This window comes from Chiloscyllium plagiosum, chromosome 9, assembly GCF_004010195.1.
Source record: "Chiloscyllium plagiosum isolate BGI_BamShark_2017 chromosome 9, ASM401019v2, whole genome shotgun sequence".
Classification (NCBI taxonomy): domain Eukaryota; kingdom Metazoa; phylum Chordata; class Chondrichthyes; order Orectolobiformes; family Hemiscylliidae; genus Chiloscyllium; species Chiloscyllium plagiosum.
This window is the reverse complement of record NC_057718.1, coordinates 63,939,694-63,962,536: the sequence shown is the minus strand read 5'-3', so window position 1 is coordinate 63,962,536 and position 22,843 is coordinate 63,939,694. Positions and strand designations below refer to the sequence as shown.

Below are 22,843 nucleotides of genomic sequence, written 5' to 3'. Positions count from 1 at the left end.
ACTAATTTTCCTATCCATGTTGGTATCATCGGCACCTTCAGCTAACATGGATTGAGTCCACTCATCCAAGTCATTCATAGAAATTAGAGATCCTCTTTTAATATAGAGATGAGGGGATTTCGGTTTCTCTCAGAGGTTTGTATGATGGTTTACCTCAGGAACTCTTTACCTCAGAAGGTAGAGGAAGCAGGGTAATTGAATATTTTCAAAGTTGGAGTCGATTTGTGTTAGATAAGGAAACAAATGGTTATCAGGGATTGATGGGGATATGGAATTCGGAAGACACGCTGATCAGCGATGATTTTATTAAATAACAGAGCAGGCTTGAAAGCCAAATGGCCTACCTTTGTTCCAAACTTGAATAATTACTTGAGGCTCCAGCACTGATCCCTGTGGCAGTCCATTAGCTTTTGTTTGCTAATGAAAGAAATGACCCATTTATCCCTACTTGGCATTTTCTCTTGGCCAAAAAATTATTTATCTTTACTCGCATGTTTTCCCTTACATCTATCTTGTGTAGGAACTTTTGATGTTGTATCTTATTAAATGCCCTTTGGAGATTCAACTACGCCACATCTACAGGTTCCCTTTATCCGTATTGCTTAAAATGTGTCAAGAAATTAGTTAAACATGATTTGCCTTTCACAAAGCCATGTTGTCTATACCTGATCACATTATGATATTCTAAGTACTACAAACTGTTATAACTTCCTTATTAATAGATTTGAGCACCTTCATGATGACAGATGTTAGGCTAACTAGCCTACAGTCTCCTTTCAGTATCTTTTCCTTCTTGAACCCAAGTATTAAAAAAACTTTTTCTATCTGCTGGGCATTTCCAGAATCTAAAGAAATTAGGAAGAAATTAGAAAGATATTAGGAATCTAAGGAAATTACCGAGGCATTCATTATTTCTGCCTCTACTTCTTTTAGGATCCTAGGTACAGGTTATCCAGTCCTCGGGACTTCTCAGCCTTTAAATTTCCCTGCACTTTTCTCTTGCTGATGGTGAGGGTTTTATGTTCCTCCCCCCTGTCACCTCTTGATTTTCAATATCTTGGAGAAGGATACAGTTTAATGCTATTTGTTCAGCAAATTACAATTATCAAACTTTTTTGATTTACTTGTGGAACCTGAGCATTGCTGACTGGCCAATATTTATTGGAATTCCAGGATTTTGATTGAGCAACAGTGAAGGAAAGATAACACATTTCCAAGTCAAGACTGTGAGTGGCTTGGAGGGGAACTTGTTTGTGGTGGTGTTCCCATGTATCTACTGCCCATGTCCTTCTAGGTGGAAGTTGTCATGGATGTGGATGCTGCTATCTGAGGATCTTTGGTGAATTTCTGCATTGCATCTTGTAGATAGTACACATTGCTACTATGATGGATGTGGTACCATTCAAGTGGGCTGTTTTGTCCTGGATGGTGTCCAGCTTCTGAAATGTTGTTGGGGTAGTAACTATCCAGGCAAGTGGGGAGTATTTCACCACACTCTAGACTTGTGCCTTTGGGGAGTCAGGCAGTGAATTATTTGCCACAGCATTACTAACTTCTGACATACTCTTGTAGTCACTGTGTTTATGCAGTAAGTCTAGTTGGGTTTCTGGTCAATGGGAACTCCAAGGATGTTGATAATAGGAAATTCAATGATGATAACATCATTTAATGCCAATGGGCAGTGATTAGATTTCTTTTTATTGAAGATGGTGATAGCCTGCCATTTGTGGAGCTTGAATGGTACTTGCCACTTATTACTCCAAGCCTGGATATTTTCCAGATCTTGTTGCATTTGACTGCTTCAGTATCTGTGGAGTGGTGCTGAACGTTGTATAATCATCAGCAAACATTCCACTTCTGACCACATGATGGAGGGAAGGACATTGATGAAGCAGATGAAGATGGGTGGGCCAAATACACTAACCTGAGGAACTCCTGCAGAGATGTCCTGAAACTGAGATGAATTACCTCCAACAACCACAACCATCTTCCTCTGTGCCAAGTATGACTCCAACCATCAGAAAGTTTGGCCTTTGATACCCGTTGAGTATTTCTGTGGCCACTTCTCCAAAGTAATTGTGAGTATAATTACAAGTACATTTTATATGTTATAAAATTAGTTGGTCTTGTTTTGGACTTTGGGAACGTATAAAGGTCTATAAACATGCAGTTATTAACCACATAGAAAGATTGTATGCTGCATCAGTTTAGGAAAATTTATCGAAGTACTTCATCTCTCAAATTTGTAGCAGGAGGAATTGCAAGGGAATTGGAGTGACAGGTTTCATTGATTAACTCTTAGTGATCAGTCAAGAGACCAGTACTGGATTTTCATGGTCAAAATTTTGCTTTCTTCTTTAAATAATTCATTTTATAAATAAAGCCACTAAATAAGTTAACTTGTTATAGAAAATGGTCAACATTGTTTGTATTAGCAGTCTTCTGTATTGAGATGAGGCAGAATGGAATTACATGTACAATTCAGTAGCAAGTTTTAAATTTGTTTTGCATTAATTTATAGCCTATGTACTAAATGTAAAAAGTTTCAGACCAAAATGAGTGCTGGCTTATTCCAGAAGGTGCCATGTTGATGAGAGATTAAGTTTAAAAATATTGGCCACATATATGGATCACAATATGTCTAGCCTCACGACATGAACTCAGTTTAAATCTTCTACCATCTTGAAATGTACCTCATGTAGAGGGAGATTTCCTTTCAATTGCCCCTCTGAGGAGAATAGTCATTATTGGTTACTGGATGACTGATATTATCCAACTTTTTTTATTTGAGTCCCAGTTTGTTGGGATAACATTACTCTCAGAATTCTTCCCAAGTGCTGTGGTGGATTGCACAACACAAATATAAGTACATTGCTACCATTCTACTAATCACACTATAATCAAAAATACATAACTGTATTATGTCACTATATAAGGGGACTGTGATAGAGGTGGCATTTCTGATTGGCATTGATCAGCAAAATCCACATTACTGAGGACAATGTTTCTAAAAATATCCCCATTGCTAATAAGAATTTGACAGATCAGATCTATCCTTCGGACAAAACAATGTCACTTAACCACTTCAGCCAACAGAATGCCTAAAATGAACAATTACGATATTGACATCAACATTGATCCACACTGCAACCTAGGGTCAATTTCAATGAACTGTCATCATCCTTCCAATGAAGAAATGGCAACAGAGACTGTCGCAGAAGAATTTGCTTCACAGTCTCAGGTTGGTTCCCTGTCAAAATCCAACCCATAGTGTGAACAATGGTTTTGACAATTGAAGAAATAGCATTTCATTATTTCAACCACTGGATTCCCAAAGGATCATCCCGTGACACCAGTGGAAGTCCTGACTCCATAAACTGCTACTTTAATATGGTCATGGGCATTTAAATATTTTGGAAATGCAATACTTCAATGCTCTATGTGCCAAAGAGCCTCTGGCTGTACTCACCTGTCTGACTGCAGGTCACTCTGTTATAACGCACGTTTCCTCAAAGTGAATTCACTGTAATGCGATTGATGAATTGGGGAGGCTGTTTCTAAAGTGCAAATTTTTAAAACATATATTGGCGGTAACGCAATTACAGCGCCAACACTAACAGTCATAGAGTCATAGGGATGTACAGCATGGAAACAGACCGTTTGGTCCAACCCGTCCATGCCGACCAGATATCCCAGCCCAATCTAGCCACACCTGCCAGCACCCGGCCCATATCCCTCCAAACCCTTCCTATTCATATACCCATCCAAATGCCTCTTAAATGTTGCAATTGTACCAGCCTTCACCACTACCTCTGGCAGCTCATTCCATACATGTACCAACCTCTGCATGAAAACGTTGCCCCATAGGTCTCTTTAATATCTTTCCCCTCTCACCCTAAACCTATGCCCTTTAGTTCTGGACTCCCCAACCCCAGGGAAAAGACTTTGCCTATTTACACTATCCATGCCCCTCATAATTTTGTAAACCTCTATAAGGTCGCCCCTCAGCCTCCAACACTCCTGGGAAAACAGCCCCAGCCTGTTCAGCCTCTCCCTATAGCTCAAATCCTCAACCCTGGCAACATCCTTGTAAATCTTTTCTGAACCCTTTCAAGTTTCACAACATCTTTCCGATAGGAAGGAGACCAGAATTGCACTCAACATTAAAACAGTGGCCTAACCACTGTCCTGTACAGCCACAACATGACCTCCCAACTCCTTTACTCAGTAGTCTGACCAATACAGGAAAGCATACCAAAAGCCTTCTTCACTATCCTATCTACCTGTGACTGTGCTTTCAAGGTCTCTTTGTTCAGCAACACTCCCTAGGACCTTACCATTAAGTCCTGCTAAGATTTGCTTTCCCAAAATGCAGCACCTCGCATTTATCTGAATTAAACTCCAACTTCTCAGCCCATTGGCCCATCTGGTCCAGATCCTGTTGTAATCTGAGGTAACTCTCTTCGCTGTCCACTACACCTCCAATTTTGGTGTCATCTGCAAACTTACTAACTGTACCTCTTATGCTCGCATCCAAATCATTTATGTAAATGACAAAAAGTAGAGGACCCAGCACCGCTCCTCATGGCACTCCACTGGTCACAGGCCTCCAGTGTGAAAAACAACCCTCCACCACCACCCTCTGTCTTCTCCCTTTGAGCCAGTTCTGTATCCAAATGGCTAGTTCTCCCTGTATTCCATGAGATCTAACCTTGCTAATCAGTCTCCCATGGGGAACCTTGTCGAATGTCTTGCTGAAGTCCATATAGATCACATTTACCGCTCTGCCCTCAGCAATCCTCTTTGTTACGTCCTCAAAAAACTCAATCAAGTTTGTGAGACATGATTTCCCACGTACAAAGCCATGTTGACTATCCCTAATCAGTCCTTGATTTCCAAATACATGTACATCCTGTCCCTCAGGATTCCCTCCAACAACTTGCCCACCACCGGTCACCGGTCAGGCTCACCGATCTACAGTTCCCTGGTTTGTCCTTACCACCCTTCTTAAACAGTGGCACCACGTTTGCCAACCTCCAGTCTTCCAGCACCTCACCTGTAACTATTGATGATACGAATATCTCAGCAAGAAGCCCAGCAATCACTTCTCTAGCTTCCCACAGAGTTCTAGGGTACACCTGATCAGGTCCTGGGGATTTATCCACTTTTATGCATTTCAAGACATCCAGCACTTCCTCCCCTGATTCTGTGCTGTTGTAGTACTGTTCGTTTCTAAAGCATAATTGTTCTATAATGGGGGGTTGCACAAGAATGCAACCATCACATAACAGAAGAACTGACTGTATCTGACAATTAATTTTTTGCTGTTTTCATTACTTTATGAACCCTTTGCTTTAAAATATTCAAGCATGTATTGTCCTTTCGCTCTCCTTCCCAGGTATTTCCAACTGCAGGGAGCTTAACCTAGCATTAAACTCACAGCCTATATAGTTAGTTACTCCATGTCCATTAAATGTGTTTTTGCTCTTGCTTTTGAACCAAAACCATGGCCCTGATATTTCAATCTCCAGATTGTCAAAATGGAGCAAAATGCAGACTGGGAACCTGAAAAAGTCCAGGTACACTACACTCCATGGAACTGATCAGGAAGTTTGCACTTTCCAATGGGCAAGTCAAGCTTTTTGGGCAATTCCCTTGCCCCCAGTACTTCTATGAACATCTCTGTCTTGGAGTAAAGGTTAAGGGTGGAAGTTTATACAGTCTGAATCACATGGGCTGAGACATGTGGCAGAATTAGATGAGAAGAGTGGTGAGGCTGATCTCAACATTGAAATGGTCTCGCCCCATCTTTTATACTTTTCACAAGAGGCAGCGGGAGATACTTGTCAGGCAATGGCAAGTTGCTAATTTGTTAAGCTCCTTGTTGATACACCAACTCCCCTCATTACCTTTCCATTTGCAATCTTACTGAAGCTACCAAACAAAGTAGCCAACGGGAAAACTGATAACGAAACCATGATGGCTTCATCGTGCCTCTTCCTCCGAATGACCTCCACTTTGTAACCTGCAGAGCAGGGTGCAATCAATGAGCAACATCCACATACACCCTTCCACTAAGATACTGGCACTTGACTTCCAGGGAACCACCACTGCCATCCTCACACCTCTCAATGTACGAGCATTGCGCCCTGCAAGCCCGGCCTTCTCTGACAGGGCACACTGGCAACCAACAGTGTATGGCTGCAACAGATACAATTATTGCAGAGGGACAGGTACCCGGTCTATGGCATGGATCAGGCTGCCTGACAGTGCTGCTCTCTTGTTGTCTAAGCTTCACCTGTCACCTACTGATGCCCACAGCATCCCTTTCCCTGCCATGCCCTGTAGTGGAAATTGGTGTAGTCACACAACCAGGCTGGTGGCCATGCTGTGCAGCTGTCTTGGTCATCACTGTGCCACGTTGGTCTATTACCTGTGTCATGTGGCAGCAGCATTCACGTGGAATCTACTGCAATCAGTGAGACATGTGTGAAAGTGTCAGGGGAGCTGTCCACAGTGAAGACTGCAGGGTACCCACCAAGCGGTGGATCCAGCATCGTTAGACAAGTGCAGCTTCTCATACCAGTCCTGGATTTTGGCCACAGACAGGCATCAGTCAGGGTGTCTTTGTACAGGGAGTCCCTGCCACGGTGCTGCAGAGGGCAGGTCATGGTCAGTGCCTTTTCTCTTTAAAGGCCAGTTTGGTGGAGGGAGGTTGGTCTACCACACTCAGGAAATACTGTGGCCACCAGTCAGGGGTCCAGACAGTCCAGGCCAATACTGGAAGGTCAGTTTACTCAAAAGAGTGGCCACAGTGATCTCGTTTCTGTTCACTGAAATGTGGGGGCAAGTGATGTGGGCCATGAAGGGGACAGACAGCTGTAGGCACATGCACACAGCTTCATGGATGACTTGGGAAAGTGTGAAGCCTGTGTAATTAATGGAATGGACACCTAGGAAGGCAGGGGTGATGGTGGGGGCTCAGGGGCACATTATTGCTGAGACTGAAATACAGTGGCAGAGGACTGCTTGCTGTTATTTCAATCATGAAGCACATGGAAAGTGTGCAAGGAGAACAACAAGAGTCGTAATGGGTGGTTAGTGAGCTGATACATGAGGTAGAGGGACTGCATCTGAAACTTGTCATTGGTCATTCGCAAGGAAGAATAGTGGCAGTGAACACAATAATATGTTTGTGACATAGGAATGAAGCATGTGTACTCCCTGGTCATCCTACAGCCACTCTATGTGTTGCTCCTCCCTGGCACAGTCACTGCTGGGGAATTTCTTGATGCACACAGCCAGCTGGACAGTAGGCAATGAGGAAGGTGAAATAGCTTAAGATGTCAGAATGAGTCAATGCCATGCACATGCATTGCTAGCCCAGATCTGACATTATATATTTGGGGACTATTTGTAGATCCCAATTTAGTCCATCATTACAGTTCAAGGAGTAATGCTGCAGGGTGCAACAACATGTCTAAGCCATACACACAGACACAGAGAGGTGAATGGTGAAAAACAAATATTTATGGACAAAGCAAATTATTTACATAACTGTAACATGTCCACCGTGCCCCCACCCCATATTCCCTCAGTATAGTCTCTTGCTCTTCTCCATCCTGCTCCAGCACACTGGGCTCTCCTGTTCTCCAGATGGGGTGCAGTGAGCCTGCTGTCTACTCGAAACTGTTTGCCTTCGAGGTTTGTTCAGGTAACTCCATTGGTGTCTGAGTCTGGATGAGGGTCTTCTTGCAAGAGGCAAGTTGACCGTTCTCAGTCAGAACTTCCAAGGGTCGAAGAGGACAGGCAGGGTGGGAGACGGAGGGCCCACCCACCTCTGCAGTGCCCTCAGTGTGATTCCTTCTCCAGATGAGTTTCAGTGCAGAGGAGTGTGAGGTGATGCATCTCATCCAGTCAACTTTGTCAACTTTAAGTACCAACAGCCTATCTAAGTCTTCTTCCTTATTAATTTTGAACCGTTCTAGTGACAGAGTTTTCTTCTCTGTCACCATGGTCTGGCAAAAATCCTCCTCTTTTGTAAAGACAGATGCAAAATATTCATTTAATGTCTTAACCATGGCCCCTGTAAAAATCCCATTGTTGGTCTCTGATTGGCCCTAATCCTCCTTTAAACACTCTTTTACTGTTTATATGCCTAAAGACAACTTTGGGATTCCCCTCAATGTTAGCTGCCAATCTTTTCTCTTAGTTCCTCTTTACTTCCTTTACTTGCTTTTGTCATCTTTCCTCCAAATCTGCCACATCCTTCTTGGTTCTCAGTTGTATTGTTTGCCTTACAAAGCACACTTTTTCTTTCCAATGTTAATTTCTGCCTCCTTTGTCATCCAGGGCATTCTGAATTTATTTGTACATTCTTTCCTAATTGAGAGACTGTACCGCCATGGTACCTGAACCATCTGCTCTTCGAAAGTAGCACTTTGTTCAGTTACTGCTTTTGCTGGTCCTCTGGTTTTCCAATAAGTTTTGCCCAGTTCTGTCTATGCCCCATTGACATCAGTTCTCCACCAATATATTTTCCTTACTCTGCACAAAATTCTCCAACACTATCCTGAGCCTTATGGTACAATGGTCACCTGTCTCCTGAATGATGCCTCACTGACATTTGATCCACTTGGCCTACCTTGCTTGCAAGGTCCCGGTCTAACAATACATCCTTTCTTGTTGGACTGGACACACATTGCTGTAGGAAAACACAGTTTATGAACACTTGCCTCTCACCGCCCTTTGCACGACAAGACTCCTAATCTAATAAAAGCAAAATACTGAAGATGCTGGAAATCTGAAGCAACCACTGAGAATGCTAGAAAAACTCTGCAGATCTGGCAGCATCAATAGAGAGAGAAATAAAATTAATGTTCTGAATCTTGTGTGACTCTTCATCAGACTTGGCCCTGGCACACTACTCCTTTCCAGCTGGCAACCCTACCCAGCTGATACCCTACCAACCTGGCACATACTTATCTGGCACCCTACCTCCCCATCCATCTGTCACCCTGCCCATCCAGCACCCTAATATTACACTTACCTGATGTACTTATTCTTTGACAGCAGCTGTCAAAGTGGCTGTCAGCACTTTTACATTTCAGTATGCAGCAGCTGACTACTATGAAAAGGGGGCTAAGAACGTACTGTCAGAATTGAAGTACAGTTCTGCATTTCTGACGGAGCTCTGAGCAGAATTACCTCCCAGAAATTCAGAGCTCCCTTCTTTTGTTGACAAGGCGGATCAGAAGGTCTTGCTACTCCTTTCAAAAATGGCCAATTTTCTTTGTAACTGTCCATGATAAATGATCTCTTCTGATACTTCTTAACCTGTTTACAGCTTTCATAAATTGACAACAGCATACTCCTCAAAATCCTCTCTTTTGATGACCAACTGAGTGGAACTGCCCAAACCAATCATAGCCAGTGAATCACTGCAAAAGTTTCTCTTTCTGCTCTCTCTCTGTTACCTCTGAAGTTACTCAAATCTATTCTTCACCCCACTTCTATTTCTTATCTACTCACTACCTCTCAGAACTTTCATCTGAAAAAAAAATCATTAGGTTCCATTAGTATCCCAGCAACACTGATCTGTATCACACCACCATCTCCACGGACCTCTCCATAGTCTTTGATTTATCCACTCCTCATCCAACATCCAATATTTAATAGGTAAAAATTTCTTAAAGCTAAATAATGACAAGAATGTGGACATTGCCTTTGGTTTTTCACAAATCTGTTCCCATTTTTAAAAAAGACCCTTGTACCAAATCTTTAACTCATATCCTCACTACTCAATGTCACAGCTACGGGTAGTCCCACCTTTTCTGTTCTCATTCTGTTTCCTACCTCTTGTTTCAATCCTTGTTAACTGTCTTGAATGAGCAAGACTAATCCCAACTCGTGGTGTTACATTTGATCCTGCAATAAGTCCCAACCACATGTCTGCTCTTAGACCATCTACTTCCACCTCCATAACATTGTTTAAATGCATTGCCTGTTTCCTCTTATCTGCTGCTGAACCCATCGTTCATACCCCTGCTACCTTTAGACTTGATTCTTCCAATGAACTCCAGCCTGCCCTCCTAGCTGTCAGCCTACGTAAAGGTGTGCTCATTAGAAACTCTGATATCTAAATCTTCATTTACTCCAAATTCTTTCACCTAGCAGCCCTGTTCATTCTGATCTTCATTGGCTTTTTATCTGACTCAGCCTCAATTTTGGAATCCTCATCTTTGCTTTGAAACCTCTCATGACCCTGTAACTCTTGTTACAACACGGTGTGTTAAAGAAAATAATATCAATTGATTTTTTTACCTCTAGAAGTGAACATTAAACAACAACTATTCACAATTCTAAGCCCTCCCCCTTTCTCTGAAATGCTTATTATCTGCCTCCAAATCTATAACAATAAAACACTTATTAAAATTACATCAACTTAATTTCAAAACCACACAGCAGCTGTTGTCTTAGATGTCATTCTTCTTCTGGCTAGTGACCTCCCTGGGTCATCTTCTTTCTTTTTACTGCAAATACGTTTCATATAAAAAGGTACCTTTAATAGAGAGTGTTTCCTAATTTCTTGGATCTGTCTCGATGATAGTTGCTCTCTCTGCAATTTTCAAAATGCCTGTATTTTTATACTCCCAACATTGGATTGTCTCATTGGTTCGATGTTACAAAAGAAAAAATTCAAACTCGATTGGGTTTTAGTATTGCGGGGCATAATTAAAACTGATGGGTTAAATTTGAATTGTTGTCAAAATAGCAACCAACTCAGGTATCCATTTCACAGCCAAGTTTTTACATATTTTCAATTTTCCTGTAAACTGTGAGACTGTCATCGAGTCATATCACAGATGCTTGTAAACTTTCAGTTCAGAACAGTCTCTCTTAAAAGTACAGTACATGCCTTCAACTTCATAACATCTCCCCCTTATGAAAAAATGAAGAATCATAATGAAAAGATGGCTTCTTTTTTTCCGAATTTTTAATCCCATTACAATAAAATACATAGGTGATTAATCTAAGTCCATATTAATTACTGCACATATATATCATTGGAATCTGTCCAATCTTATCCATACTTTTACCTTTGAATATATGATAATGCATCTGCTATCACATTTTTACGACCCACAACATGTACAATTTGTAAATTAAATGTCTGTAACATAAGAATCCAGTGAAATAGCCTCATATTTTTGTTTTTAAATCATTCCAAGAATGTAAGAGGATTGTGGTCAGTGTACACAAATGTCGCTGACAAATTGATCATAAAGTAAACATTAAAATGTTGTAAGGCCAGTACCAAACTCAATAATTCTTTTTTCAATGGTAGACTATTATCTCTGATGGGTGTTGAGTTTCTTTGAAAAATAGCCAACTGGCCATTCAATTCCATCATCATCCAGCTCCAATTCCTATACTGTTAGCATTGATTGCAAATTTAAAGTGTTTCAAAACGTAGCGGTGTAGCTAAAACTGGTGCAGTGGTTAAACCTTCTTGTAAATTCTTAAAAGCCTCCTGGCATTGATCTGTCCACTGAAATTTTGTGGTCTTCTTTAGTAAATCTGTTAGTAGTGTCACCATGCTGCTGAAGTTTGAAACAAACTTCCGGTGGAATCCACTCAGTCTCAAAAATCGAAGCACCTCTTTCTTCGAGGTTGGTCATGGAAATTCCTTGATGGCCTTTGTCTTGGCGTTCCTTGGGGCCAAACTTCCATGACTGATGTTATTTCCAAGAATGTTATCTCTGCCTTCACGAATTCCGTTTTCTTTAAGTTTAGTACCAGTTTTGCTTCTCGTAATCATTCAAAGAGCTCAGCCAACTGCACCATGTGATCTTTCCATGATTCGCTAAGCATCACTATATCATCCAGATACACTGCACAATTTGTTAATCTAGCCACAACTCTGTTCATGAGTCTTTGGAAGGTGCCTGGTGTGTTCTTCATTCCAAAGGGCATCACTTTGAATTGATGCAGCCCATTTGGGGTTACAAATGCAGAAACATCTTTTGCTTTCTCTGATAAAGGTACTTGCCAATAACCATGCAGTAAGTCCAACTTTGTGATGTAAGTGGCTTGTCCAACTTTCTCTATACAGTCCTCCAGTCTTGGTATTGGGTATGAGTCTGTCTTTGTTATGGCATTGACTTTCTGATAGTCCGCACAAAATTGCTGAGTCCTGTCAGGTTTGGGAACTAACATGATTGGTGAACTCCATTCACTCTGACTCAGTTCCATTATATCATCGTTGAGCATTGCATGCAGTTCCTTATGGACCTGTGTGGTTTTCAGAAGATTAAATCTGTAGAAGTGTTGTTTTATTGGAACAGCATTCCCTACTTCCACCTCATGCACAATAGTGTTAGTCCTTCATTTTATTCCTGCATATGTCCTCATACTGTTTTGATAAACCTTTCAATTGAACCTTAGCTGCTGAGACAGATAGTTCACTAACCTATCCCACTCCTCAAGAACTTCCTCACATCAAACTCCACGACATCTGGAAAGGAATTCTCACTCTCCGGGCCAGTAACTTACACCTGTTTCTCCTGTTCCCTGTCTCTACTATAGTAAGGTTTCAACATATTCACACGACATGCCTGATAAAGTTTTTTCTTTCTGACAGATTTACCAAATAGTTTACCTGACTTAATTTTTTCTCAATTTGATAGCGACCACTAAACCTGGCTTTGAAGGGATTTCGAACCACTGGTAACAATACCAAAAGACCTCCCCTCAGGGAAACAACAGAATTTTAAAGTTTTTATCTTCCACCTGCTTCATTCTACACTGTGCCCTCTTTAGGTGCTGTTTAGCTAACTCACCCTACCCAATTTAATCTCTCCCTCACCTCAGATACATAATCCAAGTGTGAGATTTCTGACTTCAGTCTTGTCAATTTTTCTTAAATTAATTTCAAAGATCCTCTCACTTCATATCCGAAGATGACCTCAGAGGGACTAAACTGAGTAGATGCATTTGGGGCATCTGTAATGGCAAACAGTACAAATTAGATAATTTTATCCTAATCGTTTTGGTAATGCTGATTGTATGGTCTTGACATGGTCTTCAGGGTCTGATGCCACCTTTCCAAAACTCGCTGAGATTCAGGATAGTATGCACTTGATTTAAGGTGCTGTGTTCCTAAGCTCTCCATGACTTCCTTAAGCAGCCTGGCAGTAAAATTGGATCCTTGGACTGATTGAATCTCTCTGGGTAGCCCACACTGCATACAGAAAGCTACTAACTCCTTTTCCCCTTAATAATCCGAAATGGAATTGCCTCCGGAAATCTAGTAGGCACATCCATTACGGTTAGCAAGTACTGATTCCCACTTTTAATTTTAGGGAGGCAACCTAAAATTTGATAGTCACAGGTGAGGTGCCGGAAGTCTAGAGGTTGGCTAACGTGGTGCCACTGTTTAAGAAGGGTGGTAAGGACAAGCCAGGGAACTATAGACCAGTGAGCCTGATGTCAGTGGTGAGCAAGTTGTTGGAAGGAATCCTGAGGGACAGGATGTACATGTATATGGAAAGGCAAGGTCTGATTAGGGATAGTCAACATGGCTTTGTGCATGGGAAATTATGTCTCACCAACTTGATTGAGTTTTTTGAAGAAGTAACAGTGGTAGATGTGATATGTGACCTATATGGACTTCAGTAAGGCATTCGACAAGGTTCCCCAAGGGAGACTGATTAGCAAGGTTAGACCTCAGGGAATACAGAGAGAACTAGCCATTTGGATACAGAACTGGCTCAAAGGTAGAAGAAAGAGGGTGGTGGTGGAGGGTTGTTTTTCAGACTGGAAGCCTGTGACCAGTGGAGTTCCACAAGGATTGGTGCTGGGTCCTCTACATTTTGTCATTTACATAAATGATTTGGATGCGAGCATAAGAGGTACAGTTAGTAAATTTAGAGATGACACCAAAATTGGAGGTGTAGTGGACAGAGAAGAGGGTTACCTCAGATGACAACAGGATCTGGACCAGATGGGCCAATGGGCTGAGAAGTGGCAGATGGAGTTTAATTTAGATATACATGAGGTGCTGCATTTTGGGAAAGCAAATCTTAGCGGGACTTATACACTTAATGGTAAGGTTCTATGGAGTGTTGCTGAACAAAGAGACCTTGGAGTACAGGTTCATAGCTCCTTGAAAATGGAGTAAAGGTAGATAGGATAGTGAAGAAGGTATTTTGGTATGCTTTCCTTCATTGGTCAGAGTATTGAGTACAGGAGTTGGGAGGTCATGTTGCAGCTGTGCAGGACATTGGTTAGGCCACTGTTGGAACATTGCATGCAATTCTGGTCTCCTTCCTATTGGAAAGATGTTGTGAAACTTGAAAGGGTTGAGAAAAGATTTACAAGGATGTTGCCAGGGTTGGAGGATTTGAGCTATAGGGAGAGCTGAACAGGCTAGGGCTGTTTTCTCTTGAGCATTGGAGGCTGAGGGGTGACCTTATAGAGGTTTACAAAATTATGAGGCGCATGGATAGTGTAAATAAGCAAAGTCTTTTCCCTTGGGTTGGGGCGTCCTGAACTAGAAGGCATAGGTTTAAGGTGAGAGGGGAAAGATATAAAAGAGACCTACGGGGCAACTTTTTCACTCAGAGGGTGGTACGTGTATGGAATGAGCTGCCAGAGGAAGTGGTGGAGGCTGGTACAATTGCAACATTTAAGAGGCATTTGAATGGGTATATGACTAGGAAGGGTTTGGAGGGATATGGGCCAGGTGCTAGCAGGTGGAACTAGATTGAGTTGGGATATCTGGTCGGCATGGACATGTTAGACCAAAGAGTCTGTTTCCATGCTGTACATCTCTATGACTTTATGACTCTGCACAATCAAGCATAACCCGTATGAAAGGTTCTTCGAATGCGGAATTGGCAACAAAGGTGCTGGTTTTATTGTTGCCTGTGCCTTCCTTAATATTTGTGATATATGACATGTACGGCAAAATTTAACCGCACCCTTGTGCAATCCAAGCCAATGGAAGTGCTTTTATACATTAGCCTGAGTCCTCCTTATACCTAGATGACCTCATATAGGTAATTCATATGCTACCTGTAATACTGCCTGTCTGTATGCTACAAACGACACTTCTGCCCATTTCTCCTCTGTACTAACCTGCAGTGGTCTCCATTTTCATTTTAGGATCCTATCTTTAAGATAATGATTATATTGAATGGCGGTGCAGGCTCAAAGTGCTGAATGGCCTACTCCTGCACCTATTGTCTATTGTCTATAATAACCCTCAGGAATACATTCTGATTCCTTTTCTGAGTATGTATCAATATATATATATATATTATTGTCTCATCTTTCTGTTGTAAGCCAATAGCCTTTCAGGACTAAACACTTCTGCTTGACCCTCTGCCTGTTCAGGTTTTTCCTGCACCATTATATCAAACAGGGTGTCTACTAACTGAACCTCAACTCTTTTGTCTTTCTCCTTAGTTTTTGCTTCTTGCTGTGGCTTATGATAGTGGGATCTTGTTACTACATAGTTGGAAAAATTCCAGATTTTTTTCTTTTAACTCCACAATTCCCTGGTCTTCCTTTGGCTTCTCCATAGCAAGGGGTATCATTCCCACCTTGGATCCTGTTAAATCACTCCCAAGAACAAATATTCCTGGAACTGACACTCTGTCAATCATTCCCTCTGTTATTTCCCCAGTCTTGATTTGGCTCTCCAACCTGATCTTACACAGGGGAATGCTAAATTTCTGTCCATCTATTCCACAAATTACCATACTCTCAGGTAACATGTCAGAAAGAGTGCAAATACATTCAATTCTTACTATTAGAGACTGATTAGATCCAATGTCTCTCAAAATTATAACTTCTTTCCCTTCTCCCCTGTTCTTCCTGAGTAAACATTACCCACAGAGACAAAGTCTTTGTAGAGATCGGAAACCAACTCAATACCCAGCCCCTTCATAGGTTGTGCACTTCCCTACAGTTCCTTGACTTTTCTTGGGGTTTCCTTTACTACTTCCACCAATCCCACTGGCTCAGCCTCTTTTCCCACAGTGCATTTCTTCAACAGCCAGCACTGGCACTTTACATATTCCACTTTACCACAGTAGAAACACCTGAGGCCTTTCACCTCCTTTTCACCCTCTTGGATGTCTTTTTCCACCTGTGGTAAGCTATTATCAGTGTGCTCTAACCTTTGTTTTTTAGTGTAGGATCTCCCCTTCTCCCAATTTCTATCCCTCACAGGATGAAATTCTTGCCGGAGTTAAATTTTGCCTTATGCATAAGTGCATGTTTATCTGCCATCTCTGCCACTCTTCTCACTTCTTGAACTTTCTGCTCATCCACATGAATTCTTATCATCTCTGGAAGTATTTTTAAACCTCTCCAGCAGGAAAATCTCTAAGAACCTCATAGGTCTTATTTATTTTTAAGGCCCACACGCATCTATCAAAATTGCTATCTTTCAAACTCAACATAGGTCTGACCTGGTTTGATTAGATTAGATTCCCTACAGTGTGGAAACAGGCCCTTCGGCCCAACAAGTTCACACCGACCCTCCAAATAGTAACCCGCCCAGACCCCTTTCCCTCTGACTAATGCACCCAACACTATGGGGCAATTTAGCATGGCCAATTCACCTGACCTGCACATCTTTGGACTGTGTTAGGAAACCGGAACACCCGGAGGGAACCCACGCAGACACAGGGAGAATGTGCAAACTCCACACAGACAGTCACCCAGGGCTGGAAACGAATCTGGGACTCTGGTGCTGTGAGGCAGCAGTGCTAACCACTGAGCCACCGTGCCGCCCTTTATGTTTCTGAACCGCTGTCTATACGCTTCTGGTGCTAATTCATAAGTACTCAAAATGGCCTGTTTAACATCTGCATAATTTCATTCCCCTCATCTGACTACACTGCAAATGCCTCACTTGCTCTGCCTACCAGCTTAATCTGAACTTGTATTACCCACAGGTACCTGCCTAGTCAATTTTTCAAATTAAGAAGGCTTTGACGTCTTTCTCTAATCAAAATGTGGCAACGTTTTTGACATATTTGTATACATCATTACCTTCGCTCTTCATCTCTATCCTGTTAAGGTGACTTTCCTGACTAATTCACAATTTCTGAACTTCACATTCTCCCTCTTTTTCTCCTCTCTCTCTTTGCTCCTCCAAGAACCTTCTCTCCCTTTCTTTTCCTCTCTCTTTTTCTTCTCTCTGTTTCTCTAACATCTCTTCTTTCCTTTTCTTTATCTTCTAAATCCATTTGCCTCAATTGCAATTTAAGTTTTTCTAACTCTACTGCACTTATCTAATTCTCTGATAGATCTAAGTGCTTGACCAACTCCATTACAATTTCAGCTTTCCTTCTGTCCCTGGTTAAACCCAAGTTAACCTATTTGCTAATTCTAAAAGTCCTTCCTCTATCTTTTTGTACTTTCTTGGCAAAATTGGGAAGCATCTTCAAACCTTAGAATGTTTTTAGCAATCTTAAGAGCCATTTCCCTCACTTTTAATTTAACCAACCACAAGTATCCGAAATTTAACAAATTATCTCACCTGTGTTTAAGTTAAAGATTTTGGACACTAATCGGCAAGTGCTTAAATCTACTGGGACCTTTTGTACCCCAAATCTGTCCAAATCTGTCCAAATCTCTGACTGGGTCTGCCTAAACCTGCCCAAATCTCGGACCGGAGCCCCTGAACTGTTATGACACCGTGGTGAACCCTTTAATTAATTAAACTAAACATCCAGAAAACTCACCTTGCCTCATAATCTGTTGAAATATGAGTGACAGAAAACTCCCAAATTCCACTATTTAAAGAAAATAGTATCAATTTATTTTTTACCTCTAAAAGAGAACATTAAACAACAACTATTCACAACTCTAAGCCCCCCTTTCTCTTAACTGCTCATTATCTGCCTCCAACTCTATAACAATATGCTATTCCAATACGACATTTATTAAAATTACATCAACTTAGTTTCAAAACCACACAGCGACTATCGTCTTCGGTGTCTGTCTTCTTCCGGTTGAAGAGCTCCCTGGGTCATCTTCTTTCTTTTTACTGCAAATCTGTTTCATTTGAAAAGGTACCTTTGATAGAGAGTGTTCCTTTTTTTGGGCCTCTCTTGATAGTAGTTGCTCTCCCTGCAATTTTCAGAGTTTTCAATTTTTGGCCCAACAACAATGAAGATACAGCAATATAATTCCAAGTAACAATGGCTTGCACAAGAGCTAACAGATGTTGTAATGCAGCTACTGCTGTTATCTGACATGGTGGATGTCGCAAGTTTGGAAGGGGTTCTCAAAGGATCCTTGACATGTTGCTGCAGTACATCTTGCACATGGCACTCAGTGTGCTCTTGCGTTTGGCAACATACCTACAGAGCAGCTGGGTCTTGACCCAGAGGTAGGAACACTTTCCCTAAGCCAGGTACAATCTATGTCTTGAGTCATTTGTGGACTTTGGGAATTATTGATTTTTATCTACATGTTTTGGCAGGAAAGGTAGATCATGTCATCTCCTACAAGTTTTATTTTCTTCTTTTTATCTTGTTCCGACTTTCTTACTTTACCCATTTGTCTTTCATTATTCAGTCTCTAGTTTTCACTTTACTAGAGGGTGATTGAGAACTATCTACTGAAAGTAATCAGCCCTCCAAAGGACAGGCTGGGTCTCCCCAGAATAGGTCACTGAACCGTAGTTATCTTTTGTACTAACTTCGCCAGTCTTTACTAGAAAGCTGGTTGCATTCAAAGTGAGTCAAAGAACTGTTGGGTCTGCACACTCTGGATACGTCGTGGTTAAGACAGACTTAACTTTACACTGACAGTTATGCTGCCTATTCTTCAGATCAAACAATAAACAATAAAACCGAAGTTCTTCTACAGCATTTTCTGTTTTTATTTCAGCTTTCTAGCATCCGCTTTAAAAAAAACGTCAACAGCCTGAACTCTACAAATGCAATAGTTTCTGCAAATGATTTGGGATGTTAAAAAACAAACACGAGATTGGTTTCTTTGTGGCGTTAACTGCATCCCGCTCCAATCCAACATGCCAGGATCCAGTATATTGTAGCCATTGGGACTGATGTATCATAATCTTTGATAATTGCAAAGCAAACAGAAACATCATCAATCCGGTTAATCTAAAGGTTGGAGATTTTCAATGTTCCCGTTTGCTGAGCTCCGCATGGTGCCTGTCATCTTGATCACTGGAGTCGTATAAATAACGTGGACAGTGAACTCCTGAACATTACTGGATCATCTTGAACACGTTTTCGAAATCATGTCACATAACAAACCCGTTTACATAAATCTGCTGTATCCTGATCTATATAAATCCTGCACATATACACGCCACAGCAATAGCTAATGTGCGGCCAGAGAGCTGAAACATGCGGCCTTACATCACATTGAAAATTATTGAAGCTTTCATTTCACTTGTTCACCTGTAAAACCATAAGCTGGAGACGCAGGCTCTGCATTGATAATCATATATAACTGCCACCACACCCCCCCCCACCACCACATACACGTTATTATCATTCTGACAATAACAACATGTTGAAACAAATAAAAAAATGATACCCTCCCTCCCTTCCACAAATGTCAAAATACAAAATCTTGGAGCAAAGCCTAAAAAATTGCTGGCGCAATTCTTGGGCCAGATTTTGCAACGCGTTTCAAAACTGTGCAGATCTTGAAGTGTCCTGTGTCGCCCCCCCCCCCCCCCAATCTGTCCCAAATGTCAGGTGGCAAAACTCCAGCTAACTGATTCACATGAACAGGGGGCAAGTGATCAATGTCTGTCAGCAGGGGAAGGAGACTGCAAGAGCTGGTGGATAAAACAGCGCTTTGGCTGATCTTAAAACAAAGCGGGGGAGGCACTACACACTCTGAAGTATTGCTCTACAATCTGTAACCATGCGTTTTATGAATTCCAGGCTCGGTATAAGGACATTTTCAACGCAATCAGTTTGCTCGTTTCTCTCTTGATGATTGCCAGAAGGAGATGATTTTTTTTTATAATCCCATTAGGGTCGCATTGGGAAAAAAAAGCTTCTTGTGTCAAAGCCAGAGCATTGACGTCAGTAGCTTTGACGTCAGCGGCTGCTCTCCCAAACCTGAGAGTGTTTGCTTTAGAAAGCTCATCAATAAATAGGAGCTGGCACTTACACAGTGAAAAGGCAAGGGAACGAGGGGGCATCTATCTGTTTCAGGTTCGGGGGTGGGGGGGAACACAAATAAATCCGAATTTCCCCCCTAAACCCCCACTCCACATTATAGTTTATGCAGTAAATAGTTTAAGATTGGAAGCAAAATAAATGGAGCAAGACACAGCAGACAGGACAGCCACATCTCCAAGTAGGAGCTAGCTTGACCGATGATGATTGTTTATTATGTGTGGCCAATGAATATATTAATGATGATTGAGGTGTTCGTATGTTCACATTACTGTGTGGAGCTGTGTTGTCTCTGGGTGAGTGGGATTCTGATTAACACGATCTATTTACAGGAGAGCTCGCATTGAAGTGCAGCTTGCATTGTGTCAGCACAAACTCCCGGCGGAGTTATTTCATTCATTCGTTCATTCACAAGACTAAGGCACGTTTAAGTGAAGCCTCCCAACGCAGAAAGGAAGGGGAGAGCTGATTAAATGGCAGCAGTTTCAAGGGGGTTTAGCCGACTTCTGACAGTGACAGCTCCAGTCTCCGAACTGTCAAAATACAACCATCGACCCTGAAACCACAGCCCCAGCCCCGTTCCTCTCTCCGCAGCTACTGCTGGACCCTGCTGAGACCTTCCAGCATCTGCCGGTGTCCCGGTATGTAAATATACCTGTACTCCTAATGTTTAAACTCGCTGATTGTTAACCCGGACTCTTCGCCATCTGCCAGGCGCAGCGTGTTATTAATGTTTTCTATGTGTGTGGGTGGGGTAATGAGTCTTCAGGATAGCAACATGGGGTTATGTAGTGCTTTCAGGGATGGATGGGAAGATACCCCGGGTTCTCTGGAACTGGGTGGAGTGTTTCTGTTGGTCTTTAATGGACCCCAGAACAGGGTTCGGGGTGAAAAAGAAAACGAGACAAAGTTGTGGTCAATAGCCAAGAGAGATTCGTCGAGCCAGCAAAGACGTGTTATCATTTTCATTATCCAAGAATGAGCGTCAAAGTCTTGCCGGTGGGCGTGAGAGCGGGGCCACCATTCCTCTCAGTCCCCAGTGCTCACTCCGGCTTCTCGGCTGTGGGAGCCAGCACCCTCTGCTCCGATTCAAACCTTAACTTCTGGCCGTCGGTCTCATTGGGGGCCGGTTCGTTGTAACTTCAAGGCTTGTGACCCGCTTTGAGGAGACTGCGGAGAGGCCGCTGCACAGAGGACCCCCCCACCCACCTCCCAGGCTGATGCTCACCCTCAGTGTCAACCCAACAGAGTGGTCTCCGCTGCGGTTCTACAACGAAGCAAGCAATTGTTTCCTTTTTGTTTTGAGAAAAAAAAGACAACTTGGACCAACTGGAAGGAACAGGCGCAATGGGAGGCGAAGGGGACTCTCTCCAGGAGGCTGTGACTGGAGAAAAATGCAGGGACGGCTTTTTGCAAAGGAGGCGAAGCAAGTTCCCCCCCTCCCCCCGTCCCCTCTGTCTCGCCCCCCACCCTCACCTCCCTCTCTTCCACGTGAAATCTCCGGTTGTGACAAGCGCGGAGCCCCCTGGCGCCCAATGGCCGGGTGCTGCTCTGTGACTGTCTCTCTCTCCCACCTCTCCTTCTGGATAAGATGCTGACTGCACAGAGCTGACTCATGGACAAAGTGGGGCCTGACACCCCCCTCCCTCCCCTTGGGTGAGGGGGGGAGGGGTGGGGGGGGCTTCCCTCTGCACCCCGGCAGATGCCAGCTCTCTGGCCAAGCTGCGGGTGCCCAGCTCGGTTTGTGCCAGCTCTCATTAGGAGCTTGGCACCGTCAGACCACTAACCCAGTGAGGCTGGGCAAAGGGGCGCAAACGGACTTTTCCGCCGAAAGAAACAAGCCCCTGGAAGCAATCCTGGGCACACGTGATCTGGGATCTGGGATCCATAGCAGCAGGTCCTCGATCCCTCCCTCCCTCCCTCCTTCCCTGCTTTCGCCTCTGTGGCTGGGAAAAGCGCGGGTCTCGAAGTTTCATACTCCAAAGATGAACACAGGAAGAGATTGAGCTGCCAAGCCCCAGCGCTGCACAGGAAGCCACTGGCACGGTCAGGGGGATCTTCACTCGTCCTCCTGTCAGCTCCAGGCTGCACCAAGTCTCCTGGCTTTGTAGACAAGCTTCACTTTGTCCCTCCGCCCAGCCAGTCCTGAACGGAACACCAGACCGAACAGCAACAGACACACACACACAAACCGGACAGCAAGGAACATCGAAACATCTCACCGATGTCGAAGAAACGAAAAACTCTTGAAGGATCCCCGGTCTCAGCAACCTCGCCATCTTTCGACGCTGGCGATCAAGGTAAGGGACCGGCCCACAAGGTGCACTTTTACATTGTCAGGCTCGGCTCTGACCAGTTGTAAGGCCATGCACAGGAATGGCCCAGTGGGAGAGGTGACCAACTCCCCCATCCCTCCAGCTCTTCACCCTTCCCCCCCCCCCCCCCCCCTAACCTTCAGACCCTCAGTCAAAACCTGATCATTCCCCTCGGTTCAGTGTCAAAGGGGAATGCCAGGCCAGTTGGGTACATCAGTTCCCTGTGCAAGCAGAGACCTTAGAGAGACCAGTTGGTGTAAAATTCCATTTCAGTTGCTTTTCTTGTTGGATTGTTTGTGGTCTTTATCGCATCTGACGTCAAATGGCCAGATTGCACCA

General features: G+C 43.0%; 1 protein-coding gene across 1 annotated transcript in view; it reads left to right on the top strand.

Moving 5' to 3' along the window:
- Positions 1–21,664: 21,664 nt before the first annotated feature.
- pde10a (phosphodiesterase 10A) overlaps positions 21,665–22,843 on the top strand; it is a 481,692-nt gene continuing 480,513 nt past the window's right edge. The window contains exon 1 of the mRNA XM_043696099.1: positions 21,665–22,489. Within this exon, the coding sequence (XP_043552034.1) occupies positions 22,414–22,489 (76 nt within the window). The 5' untranslated portion in view covers positions 21,665–22,413. The remainder of the gene's footprint in view (positions 22,490–22,843) is intronic.